Genomic DNA, 24,839 nt, shown 5'->3' on the forward strand with positions numbered 1-24,839 from the left:
CACACACACACACACACACACGCACACTCACACACACGCACACTCACACTCACACTCTCTCACAAACACACACACACACATGCACACACACACACACACACACACACACACACACACACACACAGAGTGAGAGAGAGAGAGTGTCAGGCAGATGAAAGGAGAGCTGTGCCGACGTTCCCAATACCAAACAAAAATGGGCTGCTATCTCTTTAAATGCCCCCACCTCTGAGGGAAGTGGGGGGGCAGAAGTGGGGCAGAGGGCAGAATTCCGGAGCGGAGCGGCGCGTCTGTGCTGAGCCCGGCCGCGGGGGGGTCACGACTGCCAGAGGGAGAGAGAGAGTGTGTGTGTGTGTGTGTGTGTGTGTGTCTGTGTGAGAGAGAGAGATATATAGAGAGAGGGAGAGATTGAGTGAGAGAGGTAGAGAGAGAGAGAGAGAGTGAAAGAGAGAGGAAGAGTGTACAGATATTGAGTGAGAGTATAGAGAGAGAGAGAGAGAGAGAGAGAGAGAGGTAGAGAGAGTGAGAGAGAGTAGAGATAGCGTTAGAGAAAGAGGGCGATTGAGGTAGAGGGAGAGTGAAAGAGTAGAGAGAGAGAGAGAGAGAGAGAGAGAGAGTGAGAGAAAAAGAGAGTGTTAGAGAGAGAGAGGGAGTGAGTGAGGGAGGGAGAAAGAGAGAGGTTGAGAGAGAGAGAGTTTGAGAGAGAGAGAGAGAGGGTTAGAGATAGAGGTTGAGAGAGTAGACAGAGTGTAGAGAGAAAGGGTGAGAGAGTAGAGAGAGTGTTAGAGAGGGAGAAAGAGTGTGTATGTGAGGGAGAAAGAGAGAGAGAGAGAGAGAGAGAGAGAGAGGGTTTAGTAGAGGCTGGAGGCTCTGTCACTTATCAGCTCCGGCCGAGCGTCGCCCAGGGCCAGAGTCGGGAAGCAGCACAGGAATGTGTGTCCTTTCCTCTGAAGGTGAAGAGAGGAGACGTGACACACACACACACACACACACACTCTCTCTCTCTCACTCACACACACACACACACCAAACACACTCACACACTCACTCACACACACACACACTCTCTTACACATACGCATGCATGCACGCATAGACGGAGCCAGCAGCTGCGGGAGGCTGTTACACTCGCACGCATTCGTGCACCCACAGGAACAAACGCTTGCACACACACACACATTTACACAATTAAATTGCTCTCGCACAAACACACACACACACACAAAAATGCAGCACATAGGCCTGTATACCTCACATACCCTCATTAACACACACACACACACCTACACCTACAAGCAAATCCTTCTTATCCTTTGAAACACAAGTCACTAGAGCAGTGTGTGTGTGTGTGTGTGTATCAGGGCCGACACGAGCAGAGGCAGCTGCCGAGTGTTATATTACACAAAAAAAAGTGTACTGAATTTAAAGCAATTCACACATAATGCATCAAAATATGTATGCACACAAAAACATATACACATACACACACACACACACACACACACACACAATAAACAAGCTCCCAATTCACTGCAGCCACACTACAGTGTGTCTGATGCTGCTGCTGCTTCACCTGAGGCAGGTAAAGCTGGAAGTGCATGTCTTTAATAGCTGCAGTGCATCCATATGTCCAGCAGGGGGTATTCACATAAACAGTAAAAAAAATGGCTAAGGTGTAATGTCTAAAAACACACACTGGATGGTGCTATTTCAGCTTCTGCAGCGGTTCAGCCACAGAGCACAGTGTGTCTGTTCTGCAGTGATAGTCAGAACAGATGAGTGCAGATAGAGACAGGGGTTTACACAGGTCAGATGATGATAAGATGAGATCTAAATCATATCTAAATTATCAAAGAATTGATAAAATAAAACTCAACTAATGCTAAACACTATAAAGGGTGTCATACAGATAGGTGTAGGTTAGGTGTTTAGTAAGTCGGTTTAAAAGGTTAAGTGTAAAAGAAAAAAGTAAAACTTTCATTATCTCTCTCTTTTTGGGATTGTTCACTATACTGGGAAAAGAATAGAAGTCTCAAAACTAGACACGTGCTAACCAGCCAAAGATTGAGCCAAACTGATCAAGAAGAAGTGAGTATATCAAGTATTAGCTCATTGGTGAAGGTGTGTCCAAACTTTTGACTGGTACTTTACCTCTACATGTGTTCAAAATTATATTTGTCAGTCCTATGTACGTAAAAAAAAGTTTAAATATAGTCAGTATAGTGATACATTTATAAAAGCGTAATTTTTATTTCAAATGTTTAGCCCATTTTTTTCCCAATTTACACTCCGATACATGGAAGTCAGACACTTCCTCTTTTTAAACTGCTGCTGATGAAGCATTGCCGAGTAGCATCACAGTAGCATCACACAGTTCCTATCCATCAGCACACAGACGCCTTGTGCTGATCGACATCACCTAGGAGTGATGAGGGGCAAGAGCGCTATCTACCAATTCTAATTGCTCTCTCTCTCAGGGCTACGGCAGCTGATGGCAAGCTGCATGAACAGGATTCGAACCGGTGATCTCCTGATCATAGTAGCAGCACCTTAGAATGAACTACACTGGACCACTCAGAGCCTAATTATAGTATTTTTACTATATGATCTGATAATGGCTATCATTGTCACTAAACTACAATAATCTGACTGATGCTTTATATTTATATTTTAAGTGAAAATGGGCAGGTTTGGGTAAACTTTAGACAGAACTGTGTTAAGCTTGGGTCTGTTTCTGGCTTAAAAAAAGTGATGATGTGTTTCATGCTGGACTTGGTTCAGCTTCAGACTAAGTCACATAAAAACTGGATGGAGTTGGTTTTGGTTTGTGATGGACACAATGATATCATCTATAACATGACCAGCATATGTAGCAACCACTTCACTGAGGTTCCATAGATTGAGCACTACATTACACTATAAGAAGGAGGCAAGCTAAAACTTATATTGAGGCACTGTGATAAAAGAAACAGCCTGGGTAAATCCCCAGCTTTCAATCATACAGTATTTCTGCTTTGTGTTTTCTATTAAGACTACATTTAAACTCTTTTTCATAACACTCAAGTATATAGCTCTGGAAAACATTTAAAAACCAAAATCAGCTTCTCTGATTTTGCTATTTATAGGTATATATTTATGCAAAACTACGGATTTCTCCTAAATTCCAAATACAAATATTGTCATTTAGAGTATTTATTTGCAGAAAATGAGAAAAAAATAAAAAGATGCATAGCTTTCAGAGCTTTATTCATCACAGTTTTCATGCATATTGGCATGTTCTCCTCCACCAGTCTTACACACTACTTTTGGACAACTTTATGCCACTCCTGGAGCAAAAATTCAAGCAGTTCTGCTTGGTTTGATGTCTTGTGATCATCCATCTTCCTCTTGATTATATTCCAGAGGTTTTTAATGTGATGCTTTATCATTTTTTTTAAGTGGTCTCTTATTTTTTTTCCAGAGCTGTATGTGTCCTCATAAAATACTGAAACATGAATTAGGGACCTGTAGACTTGTGTACACTCTCACACACACACACACATACACACAGAAATTTAAACATCTTCTCACCTCTGTTAACCTGAGGCTCTGGAGGCTCGTGTGGGTGGAGCCTGCTTGCGATGGACAGCGGGTTGCTCTTCTCCTGTTCGTCCTGTGGGCCGAGGCTGTGCAGGATGCCGGCTGCCTTGGGGATAGCCCTCATGTGTGGCCGGTAACAGATGGAGGACAGAGAGGCCGCGGCGTCCACTTCTGTGTCCTCTTCTGCCTTTCTGACCTGAAGAAGAGAATGTAAAGTCAATTTTTAGTCAATTTTTCTTTTTTACTTTTTACAAGAGAGAGAATGTAAAGTAAGAGAAAAGTAAAAGAAAGAAAGTGTCCAGAGAGGAAATGTCTCAGTAAAGGAACAGGGCTTAGAGAATAGTAGGCGTTTATTTGGGAAATGTTCGGTTTATTTGGGCTTTAGGGGGAAATGTGAGGTTAGGGCTTAAAGCTCTGGGCTTTGGACAGTTGGAGTTTCTCATGTTATCAGTAAGAGCCAGGGGGTCTTAAGTGTCCATCTTCTGTCCTTAATCCACTGCTTTCTCAATCAACAATCAGACAAAATCTCTGCATGCACCTTCCCTCGTTCTGCCCTCCTGCACTCTCTCTCTCTCTCTCTTATTCATCTTTCTCTCTTCCTCCTCGAAATATAACAGACAGAACGTTCGCTTGAATACGGTCTGAAACGTGGTCCTACTGACAGAAATTATCAAAATTGTTGCACACTTCCAGTGCAACAAGCATGGGACATGTTGGCCTGCACTTGACTGTCCATTGGAAGATTCCTTAGGGACCCAAAAGTGCTGCTTTCGTGGCAGCACCCCAGGGAACACATTTGGCACCTTTATTTTTAAACGTATCCCTTGATTCCAAGGAATAATCAGTTTTAAGAGCACCATGGGGCCGAAGCCGCGTTAAGATGCAGGAACGTGTGTGTGTGTGTAAGTGTGTGTAAGTGTGTATGTGTGTGTGTGTTAGACAGAAAGAGAAGCTGCCCCTGCCCTCCGGAGACGAACCCCCAATCCCATCCATCTGCGACTGACACGTCCTCCGTCTCTGACGCTTTAATTCCCTGATCAACTTTATCAACCATCTGCTCCAGGGGAACCCGGGGAGCCGGCTCTGGCCCTGCATGGCGCTCTCGCGCTCCTCCGGCACTGCATGCGCTCCCTCTCTCCTCACGCCTTCTCCCAGATTAGCCACACGCTGCAGCCCAGCCATCTCTTTATTACTGCCTCACTCTCTCAGCTTTTACTACGTACCATTAACACACACTATAAAATATTTGAGAACACTCCTCGACAAATAACCAGCAGATCTCTTTGATGCATCAAAAAAAATAGGTATATTTTGTATACTGAGTTTATTAAATATATAAAACTAGCATCCACACACATTGACAATTTTGTTTTATACCTTCTGTATTTTTACATTTACATTTTACAGCATTTAGCTGACGCTCTTATTCAGAGCGACTAACAAGTTCATTCCTATATCAGAGGTACAGGGCCAATGTAGAGTTAGGAGTCTTGCCCAAGGACTCTTATTAACTCTTATTAAACTAAGCATGTTTGAAATATTTAATAAAATAATACTTATATTATTAAATGCGTTTGGTTACTAATAAGTAAATTATTTATTTGGTATTGTCAGTGAGTATAGGCACAAGGTAAGTGAATCTTAAATGGGCTCTAGAATATCTAATCTTGTTTAAAAGAAAATCTGACATAACTAAAGCTGGAGATTGAACCAATTTGACACTAAAAATGTTTTGTGACAGTTTTGACTTTTGAATTTTCATTGGACCGCCTTTAGCTTTGATTTCATCACACATTCGCTGTGGCATTGTTTCAATAGGCTTCTGCAATGTTACAAGATTTATTTAAGTCCAGTGTTGCATTAATTTTTCCAAGATCTTGCAGCAGCGTTGATGATGGTAGAGTCTGACCAACCGCTGCACAAAGCCTTCTTAACATTTATCTGACGCTCTTATTCAGAGCGACTAACAAGGTTATTCCTATAACAGAGGTACAGGGCCAATGTAGAGTTAGGAGTCTTGCCCAAGGACTCTTAATGATGTACAGTAGCACTGCAAAGTCACCCAGACCTGGAATTAAAACACAATTAAAACTTTGGACTTGATAAAACACAGTGGACCAACACCAGCAGATGACATGTCTCTCCAAACCATCACTGACCATCAGTACATTTTATATTTCATTTAGAAACCAGAGTCTGGAGGAAGAGTGGAGAGACTCGTGTGAAGTTTCCACAATCAGTGATGGTGTGGAGAGACATGTCATCTGCTGGTGTTGGTCTCGTGTATGACAAGAAACACTACTGAGAATCATAACTGTAGTTGTAAATTGAAAACATCTAAAAAAAACTTTAAGTAAATCTGCAGCTGTCAAAATATCATAAATATCATAAAAAAAATCATAAAATTGTTGTTTTCCTGAACTGTCTTTTTTAAACTCTATAATTTTCTGAATACAATCTGAATAAATTAATTAACATTTTCTTGTTAGAACCTTTACATATACTGACCGATTTATTGGACACAACTCATTTGTTTCTATGCCATTTTTCTGTACGCACAGATAGTGTAAGTGTCACGTCTTAGCCCTGTCTCATGTCTCTGTGTGTCTTCCCCACGTGACCTGTGCCTCTCTGTGTCTCCTGTCAGTAGATTTCCACCATGTGTTTCTCATTTGTAGCTCCGCCCCTTCCCCAGGTGTTTCCAATTCTAGTGTGTTTTATGTTACTATAAATAGCCCTCCTCTGTCACCTTGTCCTCCGTCGGTCTTTGCGCCTTCCCATGTTGTTTTGTCTCTCAGCGTTTCTCTGTGTTTTCATATCCCGTTTCCTAGTTCAGTGTTTATCTCGTTTTACTTCTAGCTCCTTGTTTATTTTGCTTCTTTTCTCCCTTGCCCAGTTTAGTTAATCCTGTCTTGTTTTAGTTCCTTGTTTGTTAGTATTTGGTTTATTTTATAATTTGGTTATCCTTGTTCTGTTTAGTTATTTTAGTCTTGTTTCAGTTACTCGTTTGTTTCTTTAGTCTCCCTGTTTTGTTATCGTTAACCCCTTATTTGTTTTGGTTATTGGTTATTTGTGTATCTTTGTTTCATGTTACTTGTTCCTTGTTTTCTTGTTATTTATTTATTCAATTATTATTTATTTTCCCCCTACCTGCACTTGTGTCCGCCTCCTCGTCTCCCTGCCTGGGTCATCCGTGACAGTAAGTCATTCTCTAGTCGTCAGTAAATATTTTATGACCCCAGGAGTCAGGGTTTGTTGTTGACTGGGTATTTTGGGTTGCACTATTCTCATCCAGCAGTGGCACTAATGTGTTTAAAACTCCAGCAATGCTGTTGAACACATAATAAACACAAGGCACTGATGATATTGCTGCTGTTGATCTCATGTTGGTGTTGGTATCACTGATGTGCTGAGAAGTTCCACTATTAGTTTTGGTCCTATTGTAGTCCATTGTAATAGAGGAGGAGTGACAAATGGTTTAGCAACAAATAAACAAGGTATGTAGATAATAAGCTAATAAGGATGTTATAAGGAAGCAATACGTTAATAAGGAAGGTATAAAAGTTCGAAATAATGAATAATATAATACTTATATTATTAAATGTGTTTGGTTTCTAATAATACTGTACATTATTTATACACTGCCTTGCCAAAAAAACTCTTATGTCATATTTCATTTGACCGCCTTTAGCTTTGATTTTATCACACATTCACTGTGGCATTGTTTCAATAAGCTTCTGCAATGTCACAAGATTTATTTCAATCCAGTGTTGCTGGATTAATTTTCCACCAAGATCTTGCAGCAGCATTGATGATGGTAGAGTCTGACAGCTGCACAAAGCAGCACTTCTCCATCCAGCACATCCCAAAGATTCTAAATGAGGTTAAGGTCTGGACTCTCTCAATCCATGTGTGAAAATGATGATCTCATGCTCCCTGAATCACTCTTTCACAATTCCAGCCCCATGAATCCTGCCATTGTCATCTTGGAATATGCTCATGATCATCAGGGAAGAATTCCAAAATCCATTGATGGAATAACCTGGTCTATATTCAGTATATTCAGGTAGTCAGTTGACCTCATTTTTTCAGCACATACTGTTGCTGAACCTAGACTGTTGCTTAATTAAATCCAGGTGGCGACTTGTTTTTTGGCCAGGCAGCATATAATCATTACATTTGCACAAATAAAGTGTCTTTCAAGTCAACATCTCTCAATTTACATACACTTAGCCCATTATGGAAAGCCCTGATAGTCCTAGTCAAAGCTGACCTAAAAACTTGTGACAACCACCTGATTAATATGGAGAAGTTGATACTGTAAAGCAACAGATACAGTAACCTCCAGACTCTGCAAGTCATGGGACTACAGAATGCTATGCAAACGAGACCTTGTGACCATGGCTTTTCTCAGTCATTGTCCACAGAAGGGGAGCTCAAACTGGGCAAACAATGATGTGAACTGAGTGGCTCTACCAATCAGCAGAGTGTACCATCACATGTTTGTGTTGATTTTTTAAATCAACTCTGATTTTATATGTTATTGGAAGATTTCTGGTTCGAATCCCAGTTATATAGCTTGCCGTCAGCCCTGAGAGAGCACAATTGCCCTTGCTCTCTCTGGGTGGGTAGATGCTGCTCTCTTTCCACATCACTCCAAAGGGTGATGTCGCCCAGCACAAGGCGTCTGTGAGCTGATGTATCACAACCGAGTCGCTGCGCTTTCCTCCGAGAGCGCCGTAATGCTACTCAGTAATGCTGCATCAGGAGCAGTTCGAAAAAAGGCGGTGGCTGACACAACTCTCTTTTTTTTCAAGAGGAAAAAAACACCCGAGAGGAGGAAAATGAAGCTCGAAAACGATATTCTGTTCAGCCCGCACACGATTCCTTTTTTTTTTTTTTTGCTTGCGAGTTTCACATTTGTGCTCACGAGAAGTTAATTTACACACACAAAATGTTAAAACACGCTGGTTCATTTTTTTCACCTGTTGTTTTTGCACCCCCGACTTTTGACGTTGAAGTGACGCCATGGGGGGGGTCCTAATGAGTGAGTTGGGTAACTGGCCTTGTAAATTGGGGCATAAATGTAAAACAAAAATAATGTTAACCTAAAAAAATGACATAAAAGAAATTCCTCTAATAAAGCTTCATATGAAATAGCTAATTAAAACAAAATAGACTGATTTCAAGACAGAATGGCTTTTTTGGACAATAAAACAATACAGATTTTTAAGTGTTTTAAAAGTATGACAATATTATTGTCTGTGATAAGATATTGTACAGCCCTACAAAACATATTTTATGTTTATAATTTTGTATTTGTGCTTACTGTTCTGATATTACTATGTGTGTCACTGCAAATCTCAAATTTGACAGAGGATGAAAATGAAAATATTCCACTGCTTATTTTTGACAAGAAAGTTAGAAGACGTTCAAATCCTCAATAAATGCAGATTCTAGGAGTACACTCAGGAGTAGGACTGGGTGCCTGCGCGGTGTTCAGCTGTTGAGTGTGTGGGTGCAGGAGTAAGGACAGAGACAGGTGTGTGTGGCGTGTTGGGGAGGGAGAGCGGAGAGATCTGAGGAGGAGTGCCAGAGGACAGCTGCTGCTCTGACCTCAACAGCCCCCCTCAGCCATCAGAGAGAGGAGCCAGCAGACACCACCGACATTCTGCAGCAGCTATTCCTACTCACTCGCTCACTCACACACTCACAATCACACACTCACAATCACACACTCAGGGGAACGCACAGTCTTACAATCTGACCCCTACGCTTCAGTGCTGCTGCTGGAGATGGGAGAAGGGAGAGCGAAAGAGACAGAAAGAGAGAGGACAGAATCTGAAGTATTAAATCTACGGTTACGCTAAAAATAAAAGTACTCTGCATAACTATAAATGTTAGTAACTGCTCCCTTGAGGCCTGAAATTTGTTCAGAATTTTGCACATTTTCATAAACTTGGTCAAAATATATGATCTGCAATTATGCTGTAAAATATCCTGATATTTATGTGAAACACAATTAATTAGTTAAATTAGTTTCTTAAAAGTTTGTTAGCTTGGTTCTCCTTGCTTGGTTGTACTTACTTTTCCCAGGTTAAAAAGTAGTGGTCTTCTACCTCAATTTACCAAAAATACTCACATTTTCTACAGGAGAGGCCGGTTTCTGTTCACATGCTGATACCTGGGAACAGAGCAGACATTAGATATTTTAGTGAAACTAAACATAATAATACCATTAACTTCCCATTCTTATATTCACTGTTATTTCACAGCTCTTCTTCTTCTTCTGTAAATATTAGTTTTACAGAATGTAAAACAATGAAAGACAAATATCTCAATTTTTGTCGATTTTTAGTTTACTACATAATTTGAACGCACAAACTGCCTCTTACACTGTGTCAGAATTTCGTGATGAACGGATCAATAAAAACTCTCTAAAATGACCTAAAATAAACTTTTTTTTTTACATTGAAGTTTAGAAGCTTTTTTCTCTCTCCTGTAAAATTGCTATGTTTTTATTGGACACCAACAAGATCCACTCATATTTATAGTTAATATCTCTGTATATACACCTTAATATATTTTGTGACATATTTGTCTTAGCTTATATTTCTATACAGCTCTGGTAAAACATAAAAATAAAATAAGAGACCTCTTCAGTTTCTGAATCAGTTTCTTTCAGATTTTGCTATTTATATGCAGATGTTTGAGTAAAATGAACACTGTTGTTTTCAGAACTCAAATAATGCAAAAAAAAAAAAACAAGTTCATATTCATAAAGTTTTAAGAGTTCAGAAGTCAATAGTTAATCACAGTTTTCAAGTGTCTTGTCATGTTCTCCACCACCAGTCTCACACACTGCTTTTTGATCACTTTATGCCTTTACTCCTGGTGCAAAAATTCAAGCAGTTCAGCTTGGTTTGATGGCTTGTGATCATCCATCTTCCTCTTGATTATATTACAGAGTTTTTTTTATCATTTTTTTAAGTGGTCACTTATTTATTCCAGATCTGCATATTCTTTCTACAATCTACACATTTTATCTTATTTGTTATGTGTGTTTTATATATTTATACATACATGTTTACTTGGTTTATCTTGTTTGGTAATTTTTTTTTCTGTGTGTGATCAGGCAATCATCAAAGTATTTGACTGCTAGTTTTACTGTGTATGACTACTTTTTAAATGGAAAAAATGATTCAGTTGCAATACCAAAACCTACCTGTGGAGGGGGCAGTGTCCTTACTTCTTCACTGCTCTCCTGTAAACACACACAAACACAAAGAGCTCTTATCACACACAGGATCCACGCTCATCCTTCTTATTTACATGATACGTGATGTCCAGTTATCTCTGAGAGATGAAACTATGCAAATCTAGCAGCAGTAACTGTAAATGTGTGGCGTAATGGGCAGAGTGGAGCTCTGTGGTCACAGTTATTGCAGGGTCTCCTGCGGTCGGCTCTCCAGTAATCAGTAACTGAAGGCCCGGCTGAGGCTGAGACTGAGGCTCGTGTTTGTGCAGATGTTTGCGTCAGGAGTGCGAAAGGATCACAGCGCGACCGAGCTGGCCAGCCTACGTCCACCCTGGTGAGCGCTCGCCGTGCACGGCGTTGCCATGGCAACCCTAGTGAGAATCTTCCCCCTCACATTAGTATAGCGTGAAAGAGACGGGGCCGAGAACTCCCCCTCACACACAAACCTCTCAATGTCTCCAGCTCACGTCCTGGATAACACGCTCTTACCCACTCCGTCTCTCACGTCTTCTTTTTCCCCCCTCACGAATACATTCTCACGCTCTAATACTCTCTCGTAAACCTCACTCGTGACTACCTCCACACTATACGCCCTCTCTCTTCAGGCTTCTTTAAGCCAAAATGCCTTATGATAGCAAAGAACGTTGAATAAACCTTTCATTATTGGGTTTTACTACATTTTAAATGTTGAAAAACATTTATTTAACATTGCCTTGTAACATAGGTATAGATTAGTGTTCTTTAAGAAGCTTTAAAAGGTGTACCTAAAGGTGCTCCAAACTAATTATACTAACAGTGACCTAATATTTATTACCATTAATACATTTTTTATTTAAATATACCTTTCTACACTGCAAGAACACTACAGAAGACAACCATACACACTGTACTTTTGCTAAACATAGAATCTGGAATTTGGTTTCTGCTTTTAACCCATCTATGCAGTAAACACACACATATACACACTAGTGAGTACACTCAGAAGACACAGTGATACAATGAAATAGGGCTAGATCAGGTAGGGCTAGTTCAAGTAGGTATGGACAATATATTGTAAATGCCCAAGTAGGGTTAGTACTGGGCAATGCACAAGTATAGCTAGTGTAATTAAGGCTGGGCAATGCACAAGTATAGCTAGTACAAGTGAGGATGGGCAATGCACAAGTAGGGCTGGGCAATGCCCAAGTAGGGCTAGTTCAAGTAGAGCTAGTACAAGTAGGGCTAGTACAAGTAGGGCTAGTACAAGTAGGGCTAGCACAAGTAGGGCTAGTACAAGTAGAGCTAGTTCAAGTAGAGCTAGTACAAGTAGGGCTAGCACAAGTAGGGCTAGTACAAGTAGAGCTAGTTCAAGTAGGGCTAGTATAAGTAGAGCTGGGCAATGCCCAAATAGGGCTAGATCAGGTAGGGCTAGTTCAAGTAGGTATGGACAATATATTGTAAATGCCCAAGTAGGGTTAGTACTGGGCAATGCACAAGTATAGCTAGTGTAATTAAGGCTGGGCAATGCACAAGTATAGCTAGTACAAGTGAGAATGGGCAATGCACAAGTAGGGCTGGGCAATGCCCAAGTAGGGCTAGTTCAAGTAGGGATAGTATAAGTAGAGCTAATACAAGTAGAGCTAATACAAGTAGAGCTAGTACAAGTAGGGCTAGTACAAGTAGGGCTAGCACAAGTAGGGCTAGTACAAGTAGAGCTAGTTCAAGTAGGGCTAGTATAAGTAGAGCTGGGCAATGCCCAAATAGGGCTAGATCAGGTAGGGCTAGTTCAAGTAGGTATGGACAATATATTGTAAATGCCCAAGTAGGGTTAGTACTGGGCAATGCACAAGTATAGCTAGTGTAATTAAGGCTGGGCAATGCACAAGTATAGCTAGTACAAGTGAGGATGGGCAATGCACAAGTAGGGCTGGGCAATGCCCAAGTAGGGCTAGTTCAAGTAGAGCAAGTACAAGTAGGGCTAGTACAAGTAGAGCTAGTTCAAGTAGGGCTAGTACAAGTAGGGCTAGCACAAGTAGGGCTAGTACAAGTAGAGCTAGTTCAAGTAGGGCTAGTATAAGTAGAGCTGGGCAATGCCCAAATAGGGCTAGATCAGGTAGGGCTAGTTCAAGTAGGTATGGACAATATATTGTAAATGCCCAAGTAGGGTTAGTACTGGGCAATGCACAAGTATAGCTAGTGTAATTAAGGCTGGGCAATGCACAAGTATAGCTAGTACAAGTGAGGATAGGCAATGCACAAATAGGGCTGGGCAATGCCCAAGTAGGGCTAGTTCAAGTAGGGATAGTATAAGTAGAGCTAATACAAGTAGAGCTAATACAAGTAGAGCTAGTACAAGTAGGGCTAGTACAAGTAGGGTTAGCACAAGTAGGGCTAGCACAAGTAGGGCTAGTACAAGTAGAGCTAGTTCAAGTAGGGCTAGTATAAGTAGAGCTGGGCAATGCCCAAATAGGGCTAGATCAGGTAGGGCTAGTTTAAGTAGGTATGGACAATATATTGTAAATGCCCAAGTAGGGTTAGTACTGGGCAATGCACAAGTATAGCTAGTGTAATTAAGGCTGGGCAATGCACAAGTATAGCTAGTACAAGTGAGGATGGGCAATGCACAAGTAGGGCTGGGCAATGCCCAAGTAGGGCTAGTTCAAGTAGAGCTAGTACAAGTAGGGCTAGTACAAGTAGGGCTAGCACAAGTAGGGCTAGCACAAGTAGGGCTAGTACAAGTAGAGCTAGTTCAAGTAGGGCTAGTACAAGTAGGGCTAGTACAAGTAGAGCTGGGCAATGCCCAAATAGGGCTAGATCAGGTAGGGCTAGTTCAAGTAGGGCTAGCACAAGTAGGGCTAGTACAAGTAGGGCTAGTACAAGTTGGACTAGTACAAGTAGGGCTAATACAAGTAGAGCTAGTACAAGTAGGGCTAGTACAAGTAGGGCTAGTACAAGTAGGGCTAATACAATTAGAGCTAGTACAAGTAGAGCTAGTACAAGTAGGGCTAGTAAAAATAGAGCTGGGCAATGCCCAAATAGGGCTTGGTCAGGTAGGGCTAGTTCAAGTAAGTATGGACAATATATTGTAAATGCCCAAGTAGGGTTAGTACAAGTAGAGCTGGGCAATATATATTGTAAATATCAACATATAAAAAATTTAAAAAATGATAATATCACAATATCACACCCTCTAAGTATCTGTGATGAAATTCCTAAAAAGAACACATTTTTTGTGTGGAAATTATTTGGTTTGAGTGTCATCTGGAAAGTTTTGTCCAAATTATGTAGCAGACACATTGCAATTAAAGCTAGCAGCATGACAACTTTATTTCAGTGAAAAAAAAAAAATCAGTGAAAAAAATTCAGTGTAGTCTGCTTATGTAGTTTGTTTATAACAAAATGATGTATTAATTAGGTCCACACTAAGATATTTTGGGGGATTTCTATTGGTGCATTCAGCAATAAATTTCGACACAGTTTTTCATTGGACAGTGATGATATCTTCCAATGCCTATATAAACATTTATAACTTACAGAGACTAGACACCCTGGGATAGCTTTTTAACTTTAAATAAACTAAAATGTAATATAAGTAATAAAATAAAAAACCCTGAAAAGTAGTTTAAACTAATACATTTTTTAGGTAGCACGGCTAGTGCTGATCAACTAAAGAAGCGCAACCAACGACACTTGGTCCTTTTCTGTCAAGAAATACAATCAGTTTGCAAAAATGAGTTAGAAATATTGGCCACATATAAAAAAATGGCAATTATTGGCAGATACCAATATAAATCATATAATATCATCATGCATTACCAATATAACATAATTGCTATTTATTTTAAGCATATTGAGATGATACAAGCTTCTATATGATTATATCACCCTCCCCTTCTGGATTTAGATTATTAGCACTCTGAATTTGTCTTGGCCTGTGCTGAGCCCGGTCACACACAAGCTGGCGCACACACACACACACACACACACACACACACACACACACACACACACACACACACACACATCCACACCAACACAAACCCTGACACCACTGATGCATGGAGACAGAGAGAGATAGAGAGAGATAGAGAGAGAGAGAGAGAGAGAGAGAGAGAGAGAGAGAAGGAGTGAGCTCTAAAGAACAGTGGAAAGAGAGAAAAGGTGAGCCAGCGAGAAAGGAAAGGTACAGGTGGGAGGAAGTGGGAGGTTTTCGAGAAAATGAAAAGGAATTATGGAAGAGAGGAAGAGAGAGAGAGAGAGAGAAATAGGGAGATACAGATAGGCAGAAAGAGAGAGAGAAGAGGAGGAAAGGTGAGAGGAAATAGTGGAGAGGCGGAGAGATAGAGGTTGTGATTTATTTGGCCGTTGAGCGATGGCTCTCCCCGTGGAGAAAGTCCGTCTCGCAGCCCCTCGGCTCTGTCCCAGATTAATGACAGCAACAGGAAGGTCACCTACACACACACACACCAATACGGTAGCGCCTAAATGCATCCACAAGCACACAAGCGTGCGCACGCACACACACACACACAAATACACACAGGCATGACGGCACACAACTAACACTAGCACCAAACCTAATTTATGTGCACCTGTATTCACATGCACTCATTCATTAATTTATTAAAGACGTATTATGGTGTTCTGCAGGGCTCAGTACTAGGGTTGCTTTCCTTTACCTTCTCTTATACCTCATCTATTTTTATTTGGACAGTTTATTATGACAAAAATCATTGTGATGATTGGCATATTTTTCATTTTACTGTTTTCTAATGCCACTGATAATATAATAGACTCATCTTCAAAGAGATGGAAGAGTCAGATCGCAATGCTAATCGAAAGGAAGTTTACAAAGTTTATCAAGGTGATCAGGAATAATAAAAGTTCAAAAATGTAGATAGAGAGTTGTAGGCAACTCTTGGTCATATTTATGTAACCCAACATTTCAAACGTTTCCGCATGAAGTTGTAGAGGTTCCTAATGATGGCCTACGACAATCCATCTAATGCAGCTTAAATATTTTATTCAATTACTTCATATTGTGCAAAAGATATGCTGTGGAGTGTTGATAGTGGGTCCAATAGCATCCCACACATTTTCAGTCAGGGACAGGTTTAGCGATGTGGCTGTTAATGACAATGAATATAGTATCTGTGTTTTTAAGGTAAGCAGCATTAGCATTAGCCGCTAACCGTGCTACTCACTAGCTCTTTCACCATTCAGAGGTGAGTATTATTGGCCTGTGGCCTGCTGCTGACCCTGGCTTGCACTGCTCATGCAGTATTGGCATTAGTATTAGCATTTGCCGCTAACTGCGTTAAGTCCTAGCTCTTTTGCCATTTAAAGGTAAGTATATTAGACTGTAGCCTGCGTTTTTACAGTGTTAAAACTAGCTACATGGGACAAACCGCTAGCTAATATCACCCGGAACATTGGCTTACCAGAACATTCAGAGTTCCTCAGTGTATCGCTGTTGGGCGCTAGCAGTTAGCTGCTAAGGATAAAATGGTTGCTGCACCCAGCTATAGGTGAAATCTGGAAAACTAAGCTTACTGTAAATAAACAGTAGATCTTTTCTCACCCAAATAAACAGTTTTCAGAAATGAAATCTGTGTAGATTAAGGTTCAGCACTCTTGTCTTGACTTGTGTTTTTTATTTTAAGAATTACAGCTTAGCTTTACAGGTTTCGCCACTCAGTGGCAAGACCTGCTGGATTAAAAGGAAAACATGACAACACCGCTGTTCCTCACTAGTGTCATATAATACGCCTTATAATCTGGTGCATTTTATGTAAGTAAATAGACCTTTAGTGATAGAGCGCTTTATAATCCGGTGCACTTTATAATCTAAAAAATTCAGAATTAATGTTTGGCTGTAAGAGTGACTGTAATGAAGACCAAAAGTGATCTGGTATCATGCACAGTTGTGCCCCACATCAGGACAATCAAGATAAGACAGTATGGACATTCCTTGATGCTTATGCATGCAGTGCACCTCTAGTATAATTCACCTACCTTTAAATTAAGCTGTACTACTGACAGTGTTTTGGGTGGAAGATTCTCTCTCCCAGATCGCACTGGTTCTGTGGATGCCCTGTTTACAAGATTGCTCTTCAAACTGGATACCTGGTTGCTGGATAACATATCAGAACAGAGATACACATATTAACCTGTTATGTCATGTATATGTAAGCCCACAATTCAATTCTTTACTCTCATAACTGCATTATTGTCATTATTAACATTGGTTTCATTATGAACCAAAACAGAACCCTGTGCGACACCACTGAATAATGTTACCAAATATTCACAACAGTTTAGCGATGTGTGTACATGGTGATGAATAGCAATATAATGCATATGACATGAGGTTGTATATGACATATACTGCTCTGGAAAAAAAATTAAGAGACCTGAATCAGTTTCTCTGATTTTGTTATTTATGGGTGCATGTTTGAGTGAAATGAATATTGTTGTTTTATTCTATAAACTACGGACAACATTTCTCCCAAATTCCAAATAAAAATATTGCCATTTTGAGCGTTTAAAATGAGAAAATGGCTGAAATAACTAAAAAAATGCAGAGCTTTCAGACCTCAAATAATGCAAAAAAAAATGAAGTTAATATTATAAAGTTGTAAGAGTTCAAAAGTCAATATTTGGTGAAATAACCCTGGTTTTCAATAACAGTTTGCATGCATCTTGGCATATTCTCCTCCACCAGTCTTACACACTGCTTTTAGATAACTTTATGTCACTCCTGGTGCAAAAATTCAAGCAGTTCAGCTTGGTTTGATGGCTTTAAATTTGGTAAAATCAAAGAAACTCTTTGTTTTTAACAGGTCTCTTTAACCAGTATTTTTTTCCCAAACCTGTATAATTGAAACGAAAGGCAACTAGCTTCCAAATTATTAACTGTATCACTACAACTAGCTAAACATTTCCAATAATTTTTAATTTCGGCCTAAAAATAAGTCCTGCAGTGCATGAAAAGTAAAATAACTAAAATAATTTGAAAATAGCAATGAAAAAAAACATGTTTTTCTCTTTCTTCTCTCTGGCTGTACTAGTTGCCTTGGAATTGTTAAAGTTAAAAAAAAAAGATGTCCATACCATGAATTCTTTAAGAGACTAGCAGCTTTTCTCTCGCCAAACCCTGAGTAGAGAATTTTTGAAGCCTTGAATTCGTCCATCTCGCCGATGACAATGACCTGCACATCTCCATCACGGCCCAGCAGCCAATTCACACTCTTACTGTGAGCTAGAGAGGGACAGATATAAAAGCACAGTTACTTTAACATCTTTCATTTTGTTTTCAGAATTATATTGGGCTATTTTACAGCATCAGCTTGGAAGAAGAAGAAGCTGTGGTGGAAAAGCCTTGAGTGGACTTAATGTGTGAAACAAGCAGATGCAGAAACAATTGATGCACTAAACACTGGTTTATTAATTATAACATAACCATAACAGGCTTTTAAAAAATGTGATTGGCCTAAATACACAGAATACATAAAAAAAAACATTGCATGAAAACAGTGTTGTGAGCTTTTCCTTGCAACCACATTCCATAAAATGACACCCCAAGTGCAGTAGTAGAGTATAAAACCCACACATCCTTCCAATACAGTTTATTACTGCTAAAATGTCGATCCATCAAAAAATAGTTGCACCTGTAAAGAGGTGTCAGATTCCAATATTAAAGATTCCCAGGAACAGTAATTAATTCAAATTTATACTGATATGGGCAATAACTGAGTTACACATTCAGAAGTGGTGTGTAATGCTGATGTCTTGACCGCATAGAGTTGTAGAGGTTCCTAATGGTGTTCTGCGATAGTCTATTCCATGCAACTCAAATATTCCTAAATCATCTTCAGTGACAAGCCCTGCTTCTGTCTTGGTAGAGATGGCACTTTTATCGGCACCAAGATGAACGGTTTGCTGTCACAGATCCAGAAGGCCTGGTGTCATAGTGTGGAGTACAATTTATTTGCAATGTCAAATCACCTTTGGTTTCCATTATAGTCACTTTAACAGTTCAATATTGCATTTATAATGTTACATCTTGCAACCTGTGGCTCTACCTTTCCTGACAATGCACTCCAGAGCACCACTATAAGCGGGAGGTCGCAGTTTTGATCCCCCACTCATGCAGCTTTGCCATCATAATTGGCCCTGCTCCCTCCGGGTGGGTAGATGGCGCTCTCTCCCCACATCACTCCTAGGGTGATGTCCACAGCACAGGGCGTCTGTGAGCTGATGTACCGGAACCAAGCTGCTGCGCTGTCCTCCGAGCACGCTGTGATGCTACTCTGCAGTGCTGCATCAGCAGCAGCTCGAAAAGAATCGGTGGCTGACTTCACATGTATCGGAGGAAGCATGTGTTAGTCTTCACCCTCCTGGTGTGTTGGGGCATTACTAGTGATAGGAGGAGTTCTAGTGAGTGGGTTGGGTAAATGGCTGTGCTAAATTGGGAAGAAAATGGGAAACATTTGAAATAAAATTACATAAAAATAAATAAATAAATAAATACTCCATCCCTCAGCAAAATCTGCAGAAATATTTAAGATGCATGGAATGGATTATTGCACAGAACCTCTAGGAATCTTTAGGAACCCTCACAACTCCATGCTGAGAAGTCTGGCTTTGTGTAGCTACTTCTGTATGTATAGCTCAATAAACATTGCTCATTTCTGTCTAAATGTGTAATTATTTGTTGCTCCAGGTAACCCTTACCTTCCTTACAAATAGCTTTGAGCTTTGCGATTCAAACTATTGAAATTACATAAAACATGGTCAGAGTAATGTTTGTTAGTTTAGATTTAACTGGGGCATCTATTCAAACAAGCTAAGCTGTACATATTGCTGTTATATATAAATAAATATATTTATTTAATTAAATAATTGCACAAATGTTCTGCTACATGTACATTGTTTTTTATTTTATAAAAAAAAAAAAAAAAAGATCTCTCTCTTCCTGGCTATCCCGCCACAGGAAGTGTTGCTGAGTCTCCCTACAGACCAATGGGAGGCCTGGCTGGAGAAGCAGGGGGAGGAGCTAACCTTTTAAATGCAGAGTCCAAGATGGCTGCTGAAGAGAAGATTGTTGTGACACCATGTGCTGGCTGTGTGGGTATTTTCCCACTGCATGTTGTTTGTTTGTTTGTTAGTTTGTTTGTTTGTTTTAATGAGGTATTTTACCTGTAGTTTTTAAGTTTAACTGCTTTGTAAGAGATTGGTTTGTTCCACCTGGGGTTTCAGGCAGGTAAGAAAGGTGCACCTGTATGTTTCACACCGTGTGGGCCTTTATTCTGATTAGTTTACTTAGGCTAGAGTTCAGCAGCACCACTTTATGTATTTTGTTTAGTGGTGTCGTAAGCTTTTGTTTGGTATATGTTCTAGCTACGCTGTAAAAAAACTAAACAAAAAAAACAAATAACTAAATAAATGTAAAGCTGTTCTCCTTAGTGTGATTTATATTTTTGTTGTTTATGCAGTTAAATAAAAAAAGTGCACCATAAACTATAGAAAAATCACTTCCTCAACTAATATTATGAAGTGTGTCGGCAAAATGTACTAATTGTAGTTGAGGCCAAGCCAACTACTTTGCACTACTTTGCACATGCTCATTGGGTCTTTACTTTAATGTGGTCTACTAAGCAAATTTGCAGGGGTTTTCACCCATTTAACTTTCTCCACATCCTGCCGTCTCTTAGGATTTCTAGATTCCTTATATAATAGTAAACTGCCTGGCCTCAGTGTTAAAGGCTATAAGAGGAAAACAAGTTGCTACATTTTGTGTTGCTGGTTGTGATTATTTGCTGACTGGGTCCAGCTGAAAGTAAAACATATGTAATAGTAATCAGTTTGCAGTTAACTTAAATTAAAAAAGTGTTGCACCGACTACATGATTTTAATTCATGTAAAATATCATTGAGACAACTTTTTTTTTGGATGGTCACCTAAATTTTCAATACACATTTCATAGAACTCAAATTAGGCCATCAAAAAACAGTAAATTTTAAAGTTGTGACTTTTATGTCACAAAGGATTTTATGTTTTCTCTTTGGCACAATTGGGGGTGGTTTTCTTTAGCCTTAACTCAAATGTAGTTCAGAAAGTTGCCTTGAATTAGAGTTTTCTCATCTTTTTAATCTTTACAGTATAGCTATTTTGTAACTCAAAACAAACTTGTTTCTTTGGTGCGATTTACTTTAATTCTCCAAATGTCTCTCCAATTTTTTTTCTTTAATGTCTGGTATAAATAAAGATCATTTCCCATTTTTCCTCATGGTTTTACTTATTTTTTTCTGGTTTCATTAAAAAAAATGCCACACATTATTGATACCGCAACCCCCAGATATAAAGTGGGATCGTACCAGTTCCCACTAACAGGAAACTAGGCCACAGTTCAGTCAGAAAACAGAAAGCAGGCCCACGATTTGTGCTCATACACTGCTCTGGAGTGTTCCCACCTGTCAAAATGTTCTGAACTGCAGCCTAGAACAAGTTTGATGGGTCTGCACCAAACAAAGTAGGTGTGAGAGCAGGCAGAAAGACTGTAATGGCTAGTTAAAGTGTTTATTTGTGATAATGATACAGTTTCAGCACAAAACCGAGAGAAATGGAGAAAACAGTGTTACTGTATACGGTGAAGAAAAACACAGGGTGTAAAAATACTCCTTGTCTAGTCTCTGGTCTGACAGTAATGCACGTTCAGTTTCGGGAAACGTGACGAGTAAATAAAGGAAGAGGTTTGGCAGCAAACAAGCGAGGATTGCCATAATGAACTGGTTCTTCTTGCACGCCTTGTGGTGAGGAGACAGCATTCCAGCTCAGCAGGCAGGCTGACATGCCCTGGATGATCAAGAAACGACAGCCCTGTCAAAACAAATAGGCTAGCAATCAAACAGCGAAGCAGTCACGATAAGCTGATTTTTGGAAATTCCCTTACTTGGACACCCACACTGCTGTTAATAGTTTAGTTAATGAGATTGGAGGGAGGTCTTTTCAGAAGTTGCCTGAGCTCAGCAAAACTTTTAATAAGATATTAAGTGCAAAATAGAACGAAAAAAAAAAATCCTTCAACTTTAAGCTCTCAGTAAACAAATTCAACAACTTGCAGAGCTACAACAGTGTGCTAATAATCACCTGCTCCTTAGTGCCTTAGTTGACTGGGGCTTAAATAACAAAATGAAATTATGATATAGACTTAAATATCACAATGTTTAATGGTATTTTTACAATAATGATATTCTTGCCGATATGACAAAACACTGAATTAAAAAAATAATATTTCAGCTCTCAGTAAACAAATTCAACAATTTGCCGAGCTACAACAGTGTGCTAATAATTACCTGCTGCTTAGTGCCTTAAGCTGTCCATACAGTACACAACTTTAAAAAGATTCTGAAATGACTTTTAACAGACTGAAGTCTGACTCACACATTTAAAAACTCGTCACAGACTAAGATTTTGCAAAGACTGTGGGTCACTAACTGCAAGACTGCAACTAGATTCTATCTAAGATTATTTTCCATCATTCTTCTGGTGGAGTTTACATACATAACATATTACATATTAAGTTACAAATAATTAAATTAGTCAATACTGTGATTTATCAGAGACTCACATTTGTCCTAAACAGTTTATTTTGCTGCCACACTGTTAGTTCTTGATATTTTTTAATAGAATACATTTTGTGTTCAGCTCTGATTTATAAGCTTATAAGCTTATAAGGCGGGAGGGCGCTCTTAAAATGACAAGCAGACATTCAAGTGGGCTGATGTGGGTGAAATCTGTGGACTGACCATTGGGGGCGCTATTAATGATATACCTGTTTGTTAAATAAAAAAAAAAAAAAACGAAAAAAAAAAAAAAATAACAGAATAAAGAAGCTAGCAGTTATCTAACAGCCCGTGGCTCTATCAAAAAATCTTTAATAAATATTTCTGTTTTGGAAAATTAAGTTTCTAAATAAAGAGCATTTTTGAGACGGACAGTCTGATTTTTTTTTTCATTATAGTTCAACCTCACGGGCCAGATGTTTCTTGCTTGCGGGCCGCATCTGGCCCGCGGGCCGCCTATTGCCGACCTATGATATAAGGCATATTAACTGCAAAATGTGTTCTTTTTTAAATTGTTTGTACATGAAAAGTCATGTGAAATATATTCTTGCCTCTTCCCGTAGCTCTTCTCCTATTGATTGAGAAGTCCTATTGCTATTGATTGAGACTCCTATTGCGAGTCTCAAGACTTGCAATAATATTAAACGCGATTGATTTTATCGAAGCATGAGGGCACAAACCCGACTGACTAAAACTTTCAGTCATAACCACCTTAAACTGTACGATCCAGATGACGCAACTGTGACTCAACTGCAGCTCGACTCCAGCCAGACCCGTGATTTTATCCCGACTCTGGAAATTTGTCTGTGACAGAGAAATCGCTTGAAAATCGTTAGGTGTAAGGCCGGCATTAGTTGACTGGGCTTAAATAACAAAATGAAATTATGATATTGGACTGGGTGATATAGCCCTAAAATATTATCACAATGTTTAATGGTATTTTTACAATAATGGTATTCTTGGCGATATGACAAAAAAACTGAATAAAAAAAATACAAGGTAAAATTCAAAGCCGTTTTCAAGCACTTTCAAGGCCCATTTTCAAGTTTTTCCAGCACCTTTCAGCTGTGGTAAATTATGATAGCGGTGATATCTCAAAACTGATTCAGCGCTAATCAATAAATTGCCAAACTATTCTCCACACTTCACAGCGACTATGTATGTTGCTGAGAGAAAAATACTTATAAATCAGTAAATAGCAGGAATTATGGATTAATTTGTGTCAGTTTTTAACCCAATTTAAATACCAATGTTCTGCACCGCATGTTTACCCTATTCATTTGATTGCACAGTTAATGTAGTATGTCAAATTCAGGGATGCAGGAGATGGTGTTAAGACCAATTGGTCTTATATATTATTAAAATTATATGAGACACTGACTTTTGGGTTTTCATTGGATGTAAGCCATAATTAACAATAAAAGAAAAGCAAAAACATTTAAAATAGATCACTCTGTGTGTAATACATCTTTACTTTAAACTGAATTACTGAAATAAATGTAATGTAAATGGAATAAAGGTGTGAACAGGCCTAGGAGAACTCTGCTACAGCCAAAATAGTGCTGACATGGAACTTAATAAAGCCCGCTCAGCATATCTGGCCTCACAGATCGAGATAAATAAAAATAATCCTAGAGTTCTCTTTAGTGTTATTTCCAAATTAACTAAAAGCCAGGCAGGTACTGAACCTCAGATTCCAGCCATTCACACCAGCAATGATTTTATGGACTTCTTCGATAGTAAAACTGAAAACATTCGGGATAAAATTAAACAGATAAACAGCACATCCTCTCTGTCATCTGGTGTGGCTGATTTAGAACAAAACCCTGTCACCGAAGTTAGGTTGGAAGTCTTTAACCCACTTCCACAGCTAGAACTAGAGAAAATTATCTCCTCTTCAAACAGCACAACCTGCACACTTGATGCAGTTCCCACAAAATTATTAAAGCAGGTACTACCAGATATAATTAAACCTCTGTTAATGATAGTAAACTCATCACTCACCCTAGGCCATGTACCCAAAGCCTTTAAAACAGCTGTAATAAAACCTCTGATCAAGAAACCAAATCTTGATCCTACTGTACTGTCTAACTATAGACCTATTTCAAACTTACCGTTTATTTCTAAGATTTTAGAAAAAGCTGTGGCCCAACAACTTTGCTCTTACCTGCAAAGAAACCAAATCTATGAGAAATTTCAATCTGGATTTAGGCCTCATCATAGCACTGAGACAGCTTTAGTTAAAATAACAAACGATCTACTTACAGCTGCCGACCAAGGCTGTGCTTCCCTACTCGTACTTCTCGATCTGAGCGCAGCCTTTGATACAATAGATCATACTATCCTTTTAGAAAGACTAGAAAACATGGTTGGTGTAACTGGAACTGCATTATCATGGT

General features: G+C 39.4%; 2 protein-coding genes across 2 annotated transcripts in view; one reads left to right on the top strand and one right to left on the bottom strand.

The window, feature by feature from the left end:
* rasgrp2 (RAS guanyl releasing protein 2 (calcium and DAG-regulated)) overlaps nt 1-24,839 on the top strand; it is a 494,831-nt gene that overhangs the window by 129,753 nt on the left and 340,239 nt on the right. The gene's annotated exons all lie outside the window — the stretch shown is intronic.
* Nucleotides 1-24,839, bottom strand: part of zgc:100829 (uncharacterized protein LOC445149 homolog) — a 50,888-nt gene that overhangs the window by 12,700 nt on the left and 13,349 nt on the right. The window contains exons 3-7 of the mRNA XM_007234573.4: nt 17,927-18,074; nt 16,829-16,946; nt 10,802-10,840; nt 9,719-9,760; nt 3,568-3,772 (exon numbers count right to left, since the gene is read on the bottom strand). Of these exons, the coding sequence (XP_007234635.3) occupies nt 3,568-3,772; nt 9,719-9,760; nt 10,802-10,840; nt 16,829-16,946; nt 17,927-18,074 (552 nt within the window). The remainder of the gene's footprint in view (nt 1-3,567; nt 3,773-9,718; nt 9,761-10,801; nt 10,841-16,828; nt 16,947-17,926; nt 18,075-24,839) is intronic.

Source organism: Astyanax mexicanus, chromosome 17, assembly GCF_023375975.1.
Source record: "Astyanax mexicanus isolate ESR-SI-001 chromosome 17, AstMex3_surface, whole genome shotgun sequence".
NCBI classification, from domain to species: domain Eukaryota; kingdom Metazoa; phylum Chordata; class Actinopteri; order Characiformes; family Acestrorhamphidae; genus Astyanax; species Astyanax mexicanus.